The following is a 14904-nucleotide window of genomic DNA, read 5'->3' on the forward strand; positions in this document are numbered from 1 at the left end:
TGACAAGTCCTCTTTAAAGGGAGCAGGAATTCAGGGCTTCAGGGGGAAATATCTTTAGTGAAAATTCTAAATCAATAAATAAAGTATATTGGAAAATTTATTTTTAGGGCATTTTGAAAAAAATAAAAAAATAATTAGAAGTTTAGTTACTCTTTAACCTCTTGGGGACATAGGGCGTACAGGTACGCCCTGATGTCCCGGTACTTAAGGACACAGGGCGGGCGGTGATCAGAACTGGGTGATCAGCAGGCACCCTGGGACAATGCTGAGGGGGATTCCTGTGACCCCCCCCGTATCTGCAATCGCTGCGGATTAACCGCATGATTAACATGATTACATAATCATGATAACATGATTAATCGATGACGTCACCTCTAAACCCGAAAGAGAAGACGTCATCGGCGCAGGCGCACTGAGGGAGTGCTGAGGAAGCAAGCGTCCTTCTCAGAGCGCCTGCGCCGAATGAAGCCACGTAAGGCGCAGGCGCCCGATTTGAATTGCAGACAGGGCCAGCTGGAGGAGGAGAGCGCTCGCTGGCCCTGTCAATCAACAGGAGGAGGGGGTGTTTTTTTGAAAGGAGGATGCGGCGGCTACCAGCAAGTAACCGCCCTACTTGCTGGTAGCGAGGTAATAAACATATTATAAAAGTGCGGTTTTTAAAGAAACGAAGCCACAGAAAAATGTAAGAGCACTATATATTGAATAATCGCTCTATAAGGATTTTTATTAGCCCAAAAATGAAAAATGACTTTTGGGGGGTGACAGAAGCCCTTTAAGTTTACCACTGTCATGAAGTACAATATGTGACGAGTAAACAATCTCAGAATGGCCTGGATAAGTAAAAGCGTTTTAACGTTATCACCACATAAAGTGACACATGTCAGATTTGCAAAAAATGCCCTGGTCCTTAAGGGGTTAAATCAGGCACCTTATCGTCATCATGGCTGGATTTTATTAATCTATTCTGTTATATTAGAGAGTTGCATAAATAGCAGTTCCCTGGTTCCTACACCTGGAGAATGGACAAGTGTTATCCACAAAATACTTCCCTTTTTGAGAATAAAATAAGGAGAAGGAGGCTTGTATTTATGGTCACATGGATGGTTTAGCAGTTTGAAAAGATCCGCATTTTACATACCTGTTCAGAACAGATTTTTGAAAACCTTTGAAATAGGGCTGCACGATATGGGAATTTTGTGCGATTAGGGCCCTAAAAATTGCGATAACGATATGCGATGCGATATTTTAAGGAAATTGTGCTAGAGGTCTATTTGCTTGGATTTTCCCATATGAGCCGCTGACGCGGCTGGGTATGACATAGTTATAGGGGATCTGTGGATGGCACTGTTATGGGGGATCTGTGGATGATGCACTGTTATGGGGGATCTGTGGAGGACGCTGTTATGGGGTGGATCTGTGGAGGACGCTGTTATGGGGTGGATCTGTGGAGGACGCTGTTATGGGGTGGATCTGTGGAGGACGCTGTTATGGGGTGGATCTGTGGAGGACGCTGTTATGGGGTGGATCTGTGGAGGACGCTGTTATGGGGGGGATCTGTGGAGGACGCTGTTATGGGGTGGATCTGTGGAGGACGCTGTTATGGGGTGGATCTGTGGAGGACGCTGTTATGGGGTGGATCTGTGGAGGACGCCGTTATGGGGTGGATCTGTGGAGGACGCCGTTATGGGGTGGATCTGTGGAGGACGCCGTTATGGGGTGGATCTGTGGAGGACGCCGTTATGGGGTGGATCTGTGGAGGACGCCGTTATGGGGTGGATCTGTGGAGGACGCCGTTATGGGGTGGATCTGTGGAGGACGCCGTTATGGGGTGGATCTGTGGAGGACGCCGTTATGGGGTGGATCTGTGGAGGACGCCGTTATGGGGTGGATCTGTGGAGGACGCCGTTATGGGGTGGATCTGTGGAGGACGCCGTTATGGGGTGGATCTGTGGAGGACGCCGTTATGGGGTGGATCTGTGGAGGATGCCGTTATGGGGGGGGATCTGTGGAGGATGCTGTTATGGGGGGGATCTGTGGAGGACGCTGTTATGGGGTATCTGTGGAGGACGCTGTTATAGGTGATGTGTGCTATGACACATAGGGCCATGAGGGGGGGGGCCAGCATAAGACATATAGCATCTTATGCTGGTCCCCCTCATGGCCCTATGTGTCCCCTCATGTGTCCTAAACTGCGACCATAACTGTCTTTGTGTGTAAAGTATTTTACTAGTGTGTGAAACAATCTCTCTCCTATTGATAACATTGCCAGCCTCTGTACTCACGGTCACTATGAATGCACTACAGCGAGCGGGAGCGAGCTGGCCGGCCGGCGCGTGACTGACGTCACTTAGTAACGCTCCTCCCACTTCAGGAAGCAGGAGCGTTACTAAGTGACGTCAGTCACGCGCCGGCCGGCCCGCTCGCTGCAGTGCATTCATCGTGACAGTGAGTACAGAGGCTGGACCTGTTATCAATAGGAGAGAGATTGTTTCACACACTAGTAAAATACTTTACACACAAAGACAGTTATGTGCACGGGGCCCCTTCATATATAATCGCGGCGTTTTCGGGTCGGCCAAATCGCCATATCGCATTTGCCGATTATCGCGATTCGATTATTTTTATGATTTATCGTGCAGCCCTACTTTGAAATATAGCGTATGGTTCTGGAGCTACATACACAGATATTCCTGTAATGAATTTAACAATTTGATGTGTGTTGTGTGGAAAATATCATGGCACAAGTGTATGGTTATTACCACTCTCTAAGGCTTTTTTCACACTAGCGTTTTGTATTCCGTTTCTGAGATCCGTTCAGGGCTCTCACAAGCGGTCCACAACGGATCAGTTTTGCCCTAATGCATTCTGAATGGAAAATGATCCGCTCAGAATGCATCAGTTTGCCTCCGATCAGTCTCCATTCCGCTCTGGAGGCGGTCACCAAATGCTGCTTGTAGTGTTTTTCTGTCCGCGATGTGGTGCGGAGCAAGACGGATCGGTCCTGGCACACAATGTAAGGGTCCATTCACACGTCCGCAAAATGGGTCCTTTCCACAAAAAACGCTAATGTGAAGGCTAGTCTAATGTTATCTTTGTAAATATTATCACCTGGCGCACCTCTGCTTATTAATTTCTTTTAGGATACATATTGGCTTTGTTCTTTTTTCATTTTTTAAGCAGAGTTAAATTGGAACTAAATTAATTTCCATGGCAATCTTCAGTTTCCAAGTGCAATAAGCATCTGTTTATTGCCTGCACTCCTGATGCTTTCGCCATTATCCCTTGCGGCTTTGTCTTATTGTGTTATACACTTAGAGGCAGACTTGATTACCTCGTAATTGTTTTTGCATAAAACTGGAGATGATCTTGCTTAATACATTCAGCTGCATAATGAGTAAGCGGCTTTCTAAAAGTAACATAGTGCATTAAGGCGTTAATTGTCATTAGTGCATTAAGGCGTTTTAAAGGGGGTCTATAGCTTTAATTCACTAAGACTTAATGAACACGTGGCACGCTCTGCTTTTGTAATATAGTCTATTTTTGAGTCTATGATTGTTGCCATGTGTTTCAAGGATTGTTATTCAGGCACAAGATGTACTGAAAGGGCTGATTTAGATGAGTGATGTTCACGTCCGTGTGCTGTCCAAATGTAAAACGGAGAGAACGCGGATGAGCACCGACGCATTATAGTCAGTGGACCAGCTCACATGTCTGATTTTCTGCATGGTCCAGAGAAAATCGCAGCATGCATTACTTTGGCCCAATTTTCATGCAACACTCACCTACTCAAGTGGGTCAGCAAGCAAACTGGACAACACACGGGCACCATCTGTGTGCCGTCCATTTAAGAACCATCTGTTTTTAGCGGCCGGCATTGAAAAAAACTTAAGAACCACTTTGAAAAAATACAGAACTGGTTCAGAAGTCACTATCTTTTCAACGTTGAAGCAAAAAATAGTAACATGCAAGCAAGTATAAAAGATGAGTGAATCTTGCAGTTTTCCTAATCCTTTGCATTTGAAGCAGCATGATGGGAAAGCTTGCACATATTCAATTATAGGGCAACTGCATTACACATTTCAGATCAGACATCTTCCTCCTATATTTGCCATCTAGACCTGGGCTTATAAAGCAAGAGGTGCAGGCAGTGTTGAAGAGCAGGGTAGCACTGTGATGGATCAGGAACGATGGTGAAAGGAGCAACGAGTGTCCTAAAATAGGACAGAAACAGCCCTCATCTCTTCAATCCCTCGCTGATCCAGTGCCAATGCGATGATGTGCTTACTGGCATTGTGACCACTACGCCCATTAACTATTTTAAAAGGGTGGCTTTCTGTAGTTATGTAAAACACTATTATGAAAGATTATGCATTTTTGGAAAATAATTGATTTTCATTTATCACCATTTGTTTTAGGGAGTGTTCGCATCTGTTTTTTGTTTTTTAGCAGAGATTTGACTACGACTGATAAAACACTCTTAAAGGATTTGTCCAGTCATAATCTCCCCCCTGACCTGGCATCCGCGCCTTTGCACAGTGGGCAGACCAGTTGGTTTGTGGCATCGTGCACAGGTCCTTTTCTAACTAAAAGGAGCGAGCATGGTACACTGAGGTTGTTAGACATCAGGTTTGGGGAATGTGCCTGGACGACCCATCGTTGACTATTTTTGCTGTTCACACAGGTGCATGGCAGGACAGACTTCGGATACACGTAGGGCTCATGCACACGATCCATGTGTTGGCCGCATCTGCCAGGCCGACCGTGGCTCTCTTGACCCGAACTTACTGTATCATAGCCATTTATGTTACAGTTAGTCTCTATCTGATCATGAGGTTATTGTATGATACTCACCAGGGGCATAGCTGCAGGGGAAGCGGCTGCTTTGGGGCCCTGACCCAGAAGGGGCCCATCCAGGAGGAGGAGGACTAAAAGATTTTGACAGGGCCCCCTCAACAGTATTACACAATGAATATACAGAGACAGTGTAGAAAACGGACGGAACAGCTGCCGGGCCTAGTCTGAGAGAGCGATCTTTACTAGCCACAGGAATGGGGGCGGCATGAAAGGAAGGGGTTGCGAAAAAATTACTGGGGGGGGGGGTGGGCCCCTATTCAAAAATTTGCTGTGGGGGCCCAGTCATTTCTAGCTATGCCACTGGTACTCACATCATCAGGTGAGTACACTGAGTCCTGAAATCAGATACAAACTGACTGTATTATAAATGACTATGATACAGTCAATTTGGGTCATGAGAGCCGCGGTTGGCCTGGGAGATATGGCCGACACATGGACCGCGTTTCCCCGGCCGATCACTTGTCAGCTGGACAGGTTTCCATCCTCTGGATGTGAAAAAACGTTCACTGATGGAAAGCAACAACCTTGAAAATAGTAGACAACTGAGCCTTGCAATAATAGTTTGGGTTAACCCGTTTCTTACATCTAAATCAAGTTGAATGGTCCACGTACCGTGAATTAAGCTGTAAATGAAAAAATATAAACGCAGTGGTCACCTGTCCTGTTAGGTAGTCACTTATTGTCACTTTTTACAGTTGCTTACAAAGAGTCTTCAACAAGTGGGAGTAGAGCACTGCAGTCTTATTGCTCCTTAAAGATGGAACATCTGCGCCAGCTACCAAAAAGTCACAGGCAAAGAAGAGGACAACCACCAACACATCCTACCAAAACAAAAGACACGCAGCAGTCATTTCCAGTTCCTCGTGCACTGATGAACAGGCTTGAACTACAGCGAACCAAGGAAGCTGTAAACCAGGTATCATAAATATTCAGATTTTAGCAAATAGTGTCGTCATTTTGGCTGTCTAGATCTAGGTGTCGCAGATTTAGCCAGAGCACTCCTCTGTGAAGATTGTCCAGGAATAATTCACTATTTACTGATGTCCTCTAGCCTGCATTGTCCATTGAAAGATTCATACTGTTCCCAGCCTCTCTCGGCTTGTTGTCTTCCAGCTGGGATGTGGACATTGTGGACATGTCACTGCTAAAGCCATTCATTGGCTGCAGCAGCACACATGACCATGTCATACACAAGCCATGGACAGGAGGACAGGTAAATGGGAGCCAGTACACAGGACCAGAGCGGCAGGGAGATGCAGACTAGGGGCCATCAGTAAATAGTGAATTATTCTAAGCTAGTCAAGATTAACACAAATGAAGATTATTCATGATGAGGACAATAATATCTGCAGTAGCTTACTCACCATTTCTTGTTTTCAGGTGATGAAGGCTGAGATGCATGACCCAGCCGCTTGCCCAAACTGCTGCAATAAAAAGGCTGATCTGGCTCAATATCAGTTTATTAGGATGAAGAAGACAAAATTAGAAGCAGATTTGCTACATAAGAAATTGGAGGAATGCATGTATAGCAAGGTATAGTTCTTTATGAATCGGTGGCGGTATGAATGGAAGTTTTCTCCTTGACAACTGAAGACTCAGGGCTTTGACCCCAAATGTAAAATCAACAGTGTGACTTACTGACTTCTTCCTGTAAGATGTACAGTATGGTATTAAGATGGGGAATATACAGGGTGGGCCATTTATATGGATACACCTTAATAAAATGGGAATGGTTGGTGATATTAACTTCCTGTTTGTGGCACATTAGCATATGTGAGGGGGGAAACTTTTCAAGATGGGTGGTGACCATTGCGGCCATTTTGAAGTCGGACATTTTGAATCCAACTTTTGTTTTTTCAATAGGAAGAGGGTCATTTGACACATCAAACTTATTGGGAATTTCACAAGAAAAACTGTGGTGTGCTTGGTTTTAACGTAACTTTATTCTTTCATGAGTTATTTTACAAGTTTCTGACCACTTACAAAATGTGTTCAATGTGCTGCCCATTGTGTTGGATTGTCAATGCAACCCTCTTCTCCCACTCTTCACACACTGATAGCAACACCGCAGGAGAAATGCTAGCACAGGCTTCCAGTATCCGTAGTTTCAGGTGCTGCATATCTCGTATCTTCACAGCATAGACGATTGCCTTCAGATGATACAAGATGTGCAGCACCTGAAACTACGGATACTGGAAGCCTGTGCTAGCATTTCTCCTGCTGTGTTGCTATCAGTGTGTGAAGAGTGGGAGAAGAGGGTTGCATTGACAATCCAACACAATGGGCAGCACATTGAACACATTTTATAAGTGGTCAGAAACTTGTAAATAACTCATGAAAGAATAAAGTTACGTTAAAACCAAGTACACCATTGCTTTTCTTGTGAAATTCCCAATAAGTTTGATGTGACACATGACCCTCTTCCTATTGAAAAAACTAAAGTTGGATTCAAAATGTCCGACTTCAAAATGGCCGCCATGGTCACCACCCATCTTGAAAAGTTTCCCCCTCACATATACTAATGTGCCACAAACAGGAAGTTATTATCACCAACCATTCCCATTTTATTAAGGTGTATCCATATAAATGGCCCACCCTGTATATTGAGGAGTGCTGCGAGTATTCTTAGAGCTGGAGAACTTCTATTCCAGTAGATTGATTTTGGATATGTGTAACAACTTTTAATGACTGAAAATTAGTTTAACAAAAGAGCAACTTTTTGAGTACTAGCCAGCACACTGCTTTGTACTTTACTGTTCCTAAACTCAATTCCTTTTAAAATAATTTAAGCACCATAAAAATGTTAGTATTTAAAAACCCCTGGAGTAAGTAGAAATTTTAGCAATGATTAACCACCTCAGCCCCCAGTGCTTAAACACCCTGAAAGACCAGGCCACTTTTTACACTTCTGACCTACACTACTTTCACCGTTTATTGCTCGGTCATGCAACTTACCACCCAAATGAATTTTACCTCCTTTTCTTCTCACTAATAGAGCTTTCATTTGGTGGTATTTCATTGCTGCTGACATTTTTACTTTTTTTTGTTATTAATCGAAATTTAACGATTTTTTTGCAAAAAAATGACATTTTTCACTTTTAGTTGTAAAATTTTGCAAAAAAAAACGAGATCCATATATAAATTTTGCTCTAAATTTATTGTTCTACATGTCTTTGATAAAAAAAAAAATGTTTGGGTAAAAAAAAAAAATGGTTTGGGTAAAAGTTATAGAGTTTACAAACTATGGTACAAAAATGTGAATTTCCGCTTTTTAAAGCAGCTCTGACTTTCTGAGCACCTGTCATGTTTCCTGAGGTTCTACAATGGCCAGACAGTACAAACACCCCACAAATGACCCCATTTCGGAAAGTAGACACCCTAAGGTATTCGCTGATGGGCATAGTGAGTTCATGGAAGTTTTTATTTTTTGTCACAAGTTAGTGGAATATGAGACTTTGTATGAAAAAAATAAAGTCTCATATTCCACTAACTTGTGACAAAAAATAAAAACTTCCATGAACTCACTATGCCCATCAGCGAATACCTTGGGGTCTCTTCTTTCCAAAATGGGGTCACTTGTGGGGTAGTTATACTGCCCTGGCATTCTAGGGGCCCAAATGTGTGGTAAGGAGTTTGAAATCAAATTCTGTAAAAAATGGCTGGTGAAATCCGAAAGGTGCTCTTTGGAATGTGGGCCCCTTTGCCCATCTAGGCTGCAAAAAAGTGTCACACATGTGGTATCTCCGTATTCAGGAGAAGTTGGGGAATGTGTTTTGGGGTGTCATTTTACATATACCCATGCTGGGTGAGAGAAATATCTTGGCAAAAGACAACTTTGTATAAAAAAATGGTAAAAGTTGTCTTTTGCCAAGATATTTCTCTCACCCAGCATGGGTATATGTAAAATGACACCCCAAAACACATTCCCCAACTTCTCCTGAATACGGAGATACCACATGTGTGACACTTTTTTGCAGCCTAGGTGGGCAAAGGGGCCCATATTCCAAAGAGCACCTTTCGGATTTCACTGGTCATTTTTTACAGAATTTGATTTCAAACTCCTTACCACACATTTGGGCCCCTAGAATGCCAGGGCAGTATAACTACCCCACAAGTGACCCCATTTTGGAAAGAAGACACCCCAAGGTATTCAATGAGGGGCATGGCGAGTTCATAGAAATTTTTTTTTTTTTGGCACAAGTTAGCGGAAATTGATATTTTAAATTTTTTTCTTGCAGTCTCCCTTTCCGCTAACTTGGGACAAAAATTTCAATCTTTCATGGACTCAATATGCCCCTCACGGAATACCTTGGGGTGTCTTCTTTCCGAAATGGGGTCACATGTGGGGTATTTATACTGCCCTGGCATTCTAGGGGCCCTAAAGCGTGAGAAGAAGTCTGGAATATAAATCTCTAAAAATTTTTACGCATTTGGATTCCGTGAGGGGTATGGTGAGTTCATGTGAGATTTTATTTTTTGACACAAGTTAGTGGAATATGAGACTTTGTAAGAAAAAAAAATAATAATTCCGCTAACTTGGGCCCAAAAAATGTCTGAATGGAGCCTTACAGGGGGGTGATCAATGACAGGGGTATGATCAATGACAGGGGGGGTGATCAATGACAGGGGGGTGATCAGAGAGTCTATATGGGGTGATCACCCCCCTGTCATTGATCACCCCCCTGTAAGGCTCCATTCAGATGTCCGTATGTGTTTTGCGGATCCGATCCATGTATCCGTGGATCCGTAAAAATCATACGGACATCTGAATGCAGCCTGACAGGGGGGTGATCAATGACAGGGGGGTGATCAGGGAGTCTATATGGGGTGATCACCCCCCCTGGAAGGCTCCAGGGAGACGCCTGTATGTGTTTTGCGGATCCGATCCATCTATCAGTGGATCCGTAAAAATCATGCGGACATCTGAATGGAGCTTTACAGGGGGGTAATCAATGACAGGGGGGTGATCAGGGAGTCTATATGGGGTGATCACCACAGTCATTGATCACGCCCCTGTAAGGCTCCATTCAGACGTCCGTATGCGTTTTGCGGATCCGATCCATCTATCAGTGTATCCGTAAAAATCATGCGGACATCTGAATGGAGCTTTACAGGGGGTTGATCAATGACAGGGGGGTAATCAATGACAGGGGGGTGATCAGGGAGTCTATATGGGGTGATCACCACAGTCATTGATCACGCCCCTGTAAGGCTCCATTCAGACGTCCGTATGCGTTTTGCGGATCCGATCCATCTATCAGTGTATCCGTAAAAATTATGCGGTCATCTGAATGGAGCTTTACAGGGGGTTGATCAATGACAGGGGGGTAATCAATGACAGGGGGGGGGATCAGGCAGTCTATATGGGTGGATCAGGGGTGATCAAGGGTGAATAAGGGGTTAATAAGTGACAGGGGTGGGGGTGTAGTGTAGTGGTGCTTGGTGCAACATATTACTGAGCTACCTGTGTCCTCTGGTGGTCGATCCAAACAAAGGGGACCACCAGAGGACCAGGTAGCAGGTATATTAGACGCTGTTATCAAAACAGCGTCTAATATACCTGTTAGGGGTTAAAAAAAACACATCTCCAGCCTGCCAGCGAACGATCGCCGCTGGCAGGCTGGAGATCCACTCTCTTACCTTCCGTTCCTGTGAGCGCGCGTTCACAGGAAATCTCGGCTCGCGCGAGATGACGCATATATGCGTGACTCTGCGCAGGGCTGCCACCTCCGGAACGCGAATCTGCGTTAGGCGGTCCGGAGGTGGTTAAAGTGAATCTTTAGGTTGGAGCCATTTTCTACTGTAGAATTCATAAGGAAATCCCTTAAAGGGTTAGTCTGGCATTTATCATGTACAGAAAGTTAATACAAGGCACTTACTAATGTATTGTGATTATCCATATTGCCTCCTTTGCTGGCTTCATTCATTTTTCCATCACATTATACACTGCTCGTTTCCATGGTTACAACCACCCTGCAATTCAGCTGCGGTGTCCAGGGGCAGGCTGGGCCAGTACTAGTTGGGCCGGTCTACAGGCCACAAGTCCAGCGAAAAGAACTGCGTTCCGACTGGCTGCGCCGCTGCTGTGATCACCCTCACTCAGTCACTACAGCTACCGGCCGTCTAGGGCGGGATCAAGATGCTGCTTGCAGCCAGGATGTGGATGCCCTGTTATCTCCACCCCCTAGTGACATCAGTGGTGGGTCACATGACAAACACACTGACCGGCACGTCGCCATTAGGGAGACCCGAGAGAGCGAACCGCATGACTGCAGTGGAGACTGGAAAGTCGGACTTGGACTGCTCTGGTCTCGGCCCTGGCCGCCTGGGTTACTGGTTAGACACGCTCAGCCAGTGAGTTTGGGGGTAATGGGCTGCTGCTTGGACATAAAATAAGAGAAATAATGAGTGATTTGATGTAGTAGAGAGCATGTAATATTGTTATGATGTGCAGCCAGCAGGTGAGGTGCTGGTGAAGCACATGGCAGCAACAGAAGGCTGCACAATACTGTATAGCTGACACATATATACACTCACCTAAAGAATTATTAGGAACACCATACTAATACGGTGTTGGACCCCCTTTTGCCTTCAGAACTGCCTTAATTCTACGTGGCATTGATTCCACAAGGTGCTGATAGCATTCTTTAGAAATGTTGGCCCATATTGATAGGATAGCATCTTGCAGTTGATGGAGATTTGAGGGATGCACATCCAGGGCACGAAGCTCCCGTTCCACCACATCCCAAAGATGCTCTATTGGGTTGAGATCTGGTGACTGTGGGGCCATTTTAGTACAGTGAACTCATCGTCATGTTCAAGAAACCAATTTGAAATGATTCGAGCTTTGTGACATGGTGCATTATCCTGCTGGAAGTAGCCATCAGAGGATGGATACATGTTCTCATTCTGTTTACGCCAAATTCGGACTCTACCATTTGAATGTCTCAACAGAAATCGAGACTCATCAGACCAGGCAACATTTTTCCAGTCTTCAACAGTCCAATTTTGGTGAGCTCGTGCAAATTGTAGCCTCTTTTTCCTATTTGTAGTGGAGATGAGTGGTACCCGGTGGGGTCTTCTGCTGTTGTAGCCCATCCGCCTCAAGGTTGTGCGTGTTGTGGCTTCACAAATGCTTTGCTGCATACCTCGGTTGTAACGAGTGGTTATTTCAGTCAACGTTGCTCTTCTATCAGCTTGAATCAGTCGGCCCATTCTCCTCTGACCTCTAGCATCCACAAGGCATTTTCGCCCACAGGACTGCCGCATACTGGATGTTTTTCCCTTTTCACACCATTCTTTGTAAACCCTAGAAATGGTTGTGCGTGAAAATCCCAGTAACTGAGCAGATTGTGAAATACTCAGACCGGCCCGTCTGGCACCAACAACCATGCCACGCTCAAAATTGCTTAAATCACCTTTCTTTCCCATTCTGACATTCAGTTTGGAGTTCAGGAGATTGTCTTGACCAGGACCCCACCCCTAAATGCATTGAAGCAACTGCCATGTGATTGGTTGACTAGATAATTGCATTAATGAGAAATAGAACAGGTGTTCCTAATAATTCTTTAGGTGAGTGTATATTACTAATTATGGCAGCCTTTTTGAAGGCTATGGGCATTATAGTATATATAGAAAAAAAATACAGTGCCTCTGGGACCCCCACCTATCTTGTAAATGGAGCCTTGAAAGTCACAGACAGCGCACCGTGCTTGTGCCGCCATCGCTCCCATTCAGATCTATGGGGCCAAAGGAAATAGCAGAGTCAGCTCAGCTATTTTTGGTGGCCATATAGAAATGAATGGAGGGCGGCTGCGCATATGCAGTACGTCCGCAGGGACTTTCAAGGCTCAGTTCACGAGATAGGTGCGGGTCCCTCCTCTAGGACCCGCACCTATCAGCAATATGTTCGCATTGTCTGAGATGATACAACCCCTTTAAGATCAGCCTCTCCAATACAGTCCCATGTAAATAACATTCTCAGTCCCCCTCTGTCAGCTCCTCCAACATACAGCCCCTCCCAACGTGCAGTCCCAGCCCATCCAACATGCAGTTATCTAATCTCATACGCTTGGGCTGCTACTGTAATACACAGCGGTTTTTCCACATGAGAATATGTGGAGAAAAAATGGACGTAATCTGCAACAGTGAAAAAAACATCCTTTAAAATGCATAAACTGTCCGTTTCCCCTTGTCATTTTTAGATGGCAGGTGGAGGTAAATAGGTTTAGGATGGGCCGCTACTCATGGGCCGCTGCTTTTACAGACTAGGGCATACTGAGAAAATGTAATTATTGTTGATTTACTTTTGTTTTCTTCCCCCTTATGCTAATATCGGCTTTATATTTTCTTTAAGGATTTGGTTACGTGTATTGGAGAAATCCACCAATCTCTGCCCAAACCCTCTGAGGAGCAAACTACCATCTGGCAGAGACTGTACATGAGTGCCATCAAGACGTAACCTCAGGTTTCTGTGAAGTATATTCTTTCGAATTGATACATGGAAAGAAGCTTTGAAGAAATGACAGTGCAAAGAGAAACGAGCGAGACCTGTCCCAATGTGCCCTCTGTTTCCAAACCCCTTACTGTTGACACCAGTACAAATGGTTTGCATGATCAGTGACTGGTTTTATTTTCATTTTTAACGTTTGTTTAGGTGGTATGGAGCCTTGAGACATGACAAGGGCAAATAGCCAAATAAATTTTTGAATCCAGAGGGGAAACAAACCAGGCTGGTGTAGTGAGCTGCATTTATATTTATATAAGGAGATATATAACGCGAGTTTGACCGCGACACGTAATTGATTAAGTGTGGTTGCGTAAGTGTGTTACTTAAGATTAAGTGACTTTAGATTCAGGGACTTCAGTGGGGGACTGCAATTAGCCTGTTTCTTATTACTACATTGTATTGTATTTTTTGCTTTTGTGGTGTAATCCCCATTTAGTATGAGTTGCACAATTGACAGCTCAGTCCAGTGCACATCTTGCATGATGTATGCAGTTCTGGAACAGCCGTTCCAGGGTGTATATCTTTGTTCAAGATGTGAGCAAATTACCCGTTTGGAATCGCTAATCGAGTCTCTAAATGGGCAAGTTGCAACACTGAGAGGCATTGACAATTTGCAAAAGAGTTTGCTTCTCACCGAGCAAGCACTCTTTGGGGTAGATGAGGGGGAGGGTGGCAGAGAGGAGGCTGAGGAAAGTGAGGTAGCTAGCTGGGTAACAGTTAGAAAGCGGGGTAGAGGGAAGAGGGCCAGGGAGGCTAGCCCTGATCTGACACACCCCAACAAGTTTGCACGTTTGGCAGATGAGGGGGATGTCAGTCCAGGGACAGCACTGCCGCAGCCGGACACTTCCTCTGCCAGTCAGGGGAATGTCAGCTCTGGTAAGCAGGGGACCAGGAGAGCAGGGCAGGCCAGACAGGTGCTGGTAGTGGGAGACTCAATTATTAGGGGAACAGATAGGGAAATCTGTCACAAAGACCGTGATCGCCGAACAGTGTGCTATCTTCCTGGCGCTAGAGTTCGACATATCGCGGATCGGGTTGACAGATTACTGGGAGGGGCTGGAGATGATCCAGCGGTCATGGTCCATATCGGAACCAATGACAAAGTTAGGTATAGGTGGAGAGTCCTTAAAAATGATTTCAGGGATTTAGGTCAAAAGCTTAGGGCAAGGACCTCAAAGGTAGTATTTTCCGAAATACTGCCTGTACCACGGGCCACACAAGAAAGGCAGCGGGAGATTAGGGAAATTAACAAGTGGCTCAAGAACTGGTGTAGGAAAGGAGGGGTTTGGGTTCCTGGAGAACTGGGCCGACTTCTCTATCGGCTACAGGCTCTATCGTAGGGACGGGCTGCACCTCAATGGGGAAGGGGCAGCTGTGTTGGGGAAGAAGATGGCTAGAAGGTTGGAGTAGTGTTTAAACTAGGGACTGGGGGAGGGTAATTACACTATAGGAGGGGAAGATAGTGCAGATAGAGACCGGGGGCAAGGTAGTGGGACTGGGGGAGGAATGGAAGGAGGGACTAGAACAGTTCAGAAGGAAAG

The 14904-nt window shown here is 45.1% G+C and overlaps 1 protein-coding gene across 2 annotated transcripts in view; it reads left to right on the forward strand.

The window, feature by feature from the left end:
• Window positions 1-13551, forward strand: part of C8H8orf48 (chromosome 8 C8orf48 homolog) — a 51313-nt gene extending 37762 nt beyond the window's left edge. For both annotated transcript variants that reach the window (XM_040406489.1, XM_040406490.1), the window contains 3 exons: window positions 5550-5770; window positions 6235-6387; window positions 13211-13551. In XM_040406489.1, coding sequence (XP_040262423.1) covers window positions 5550-5770; window positions 6235-6387; window positions 13211-13315 — 479 coding nt within the window. In that variant the 3' untranslated portion in view covers window positions 13316-13551. The remainder of the gene's footprint in view (window positions 1-5549; window positions 5771-6234; window positions 6388-13210) is intronic.
• The last annotated feature ends 1353 nt before the right edge of the window (window positions 13552-14904 follow it).

This window comes from Bufo bufo, chromosome 8, assembly GCF_905171765.1.
Source record: "Bufo bufo chromosome 8, aBufBuf1.1, whole genome shotgun sequence".
Lineage (NCBI taxonomy): Eukaryota > Metazoa > Chordata > Amphibia > Anura > Bufonidae > Bufo > Bufo bufo.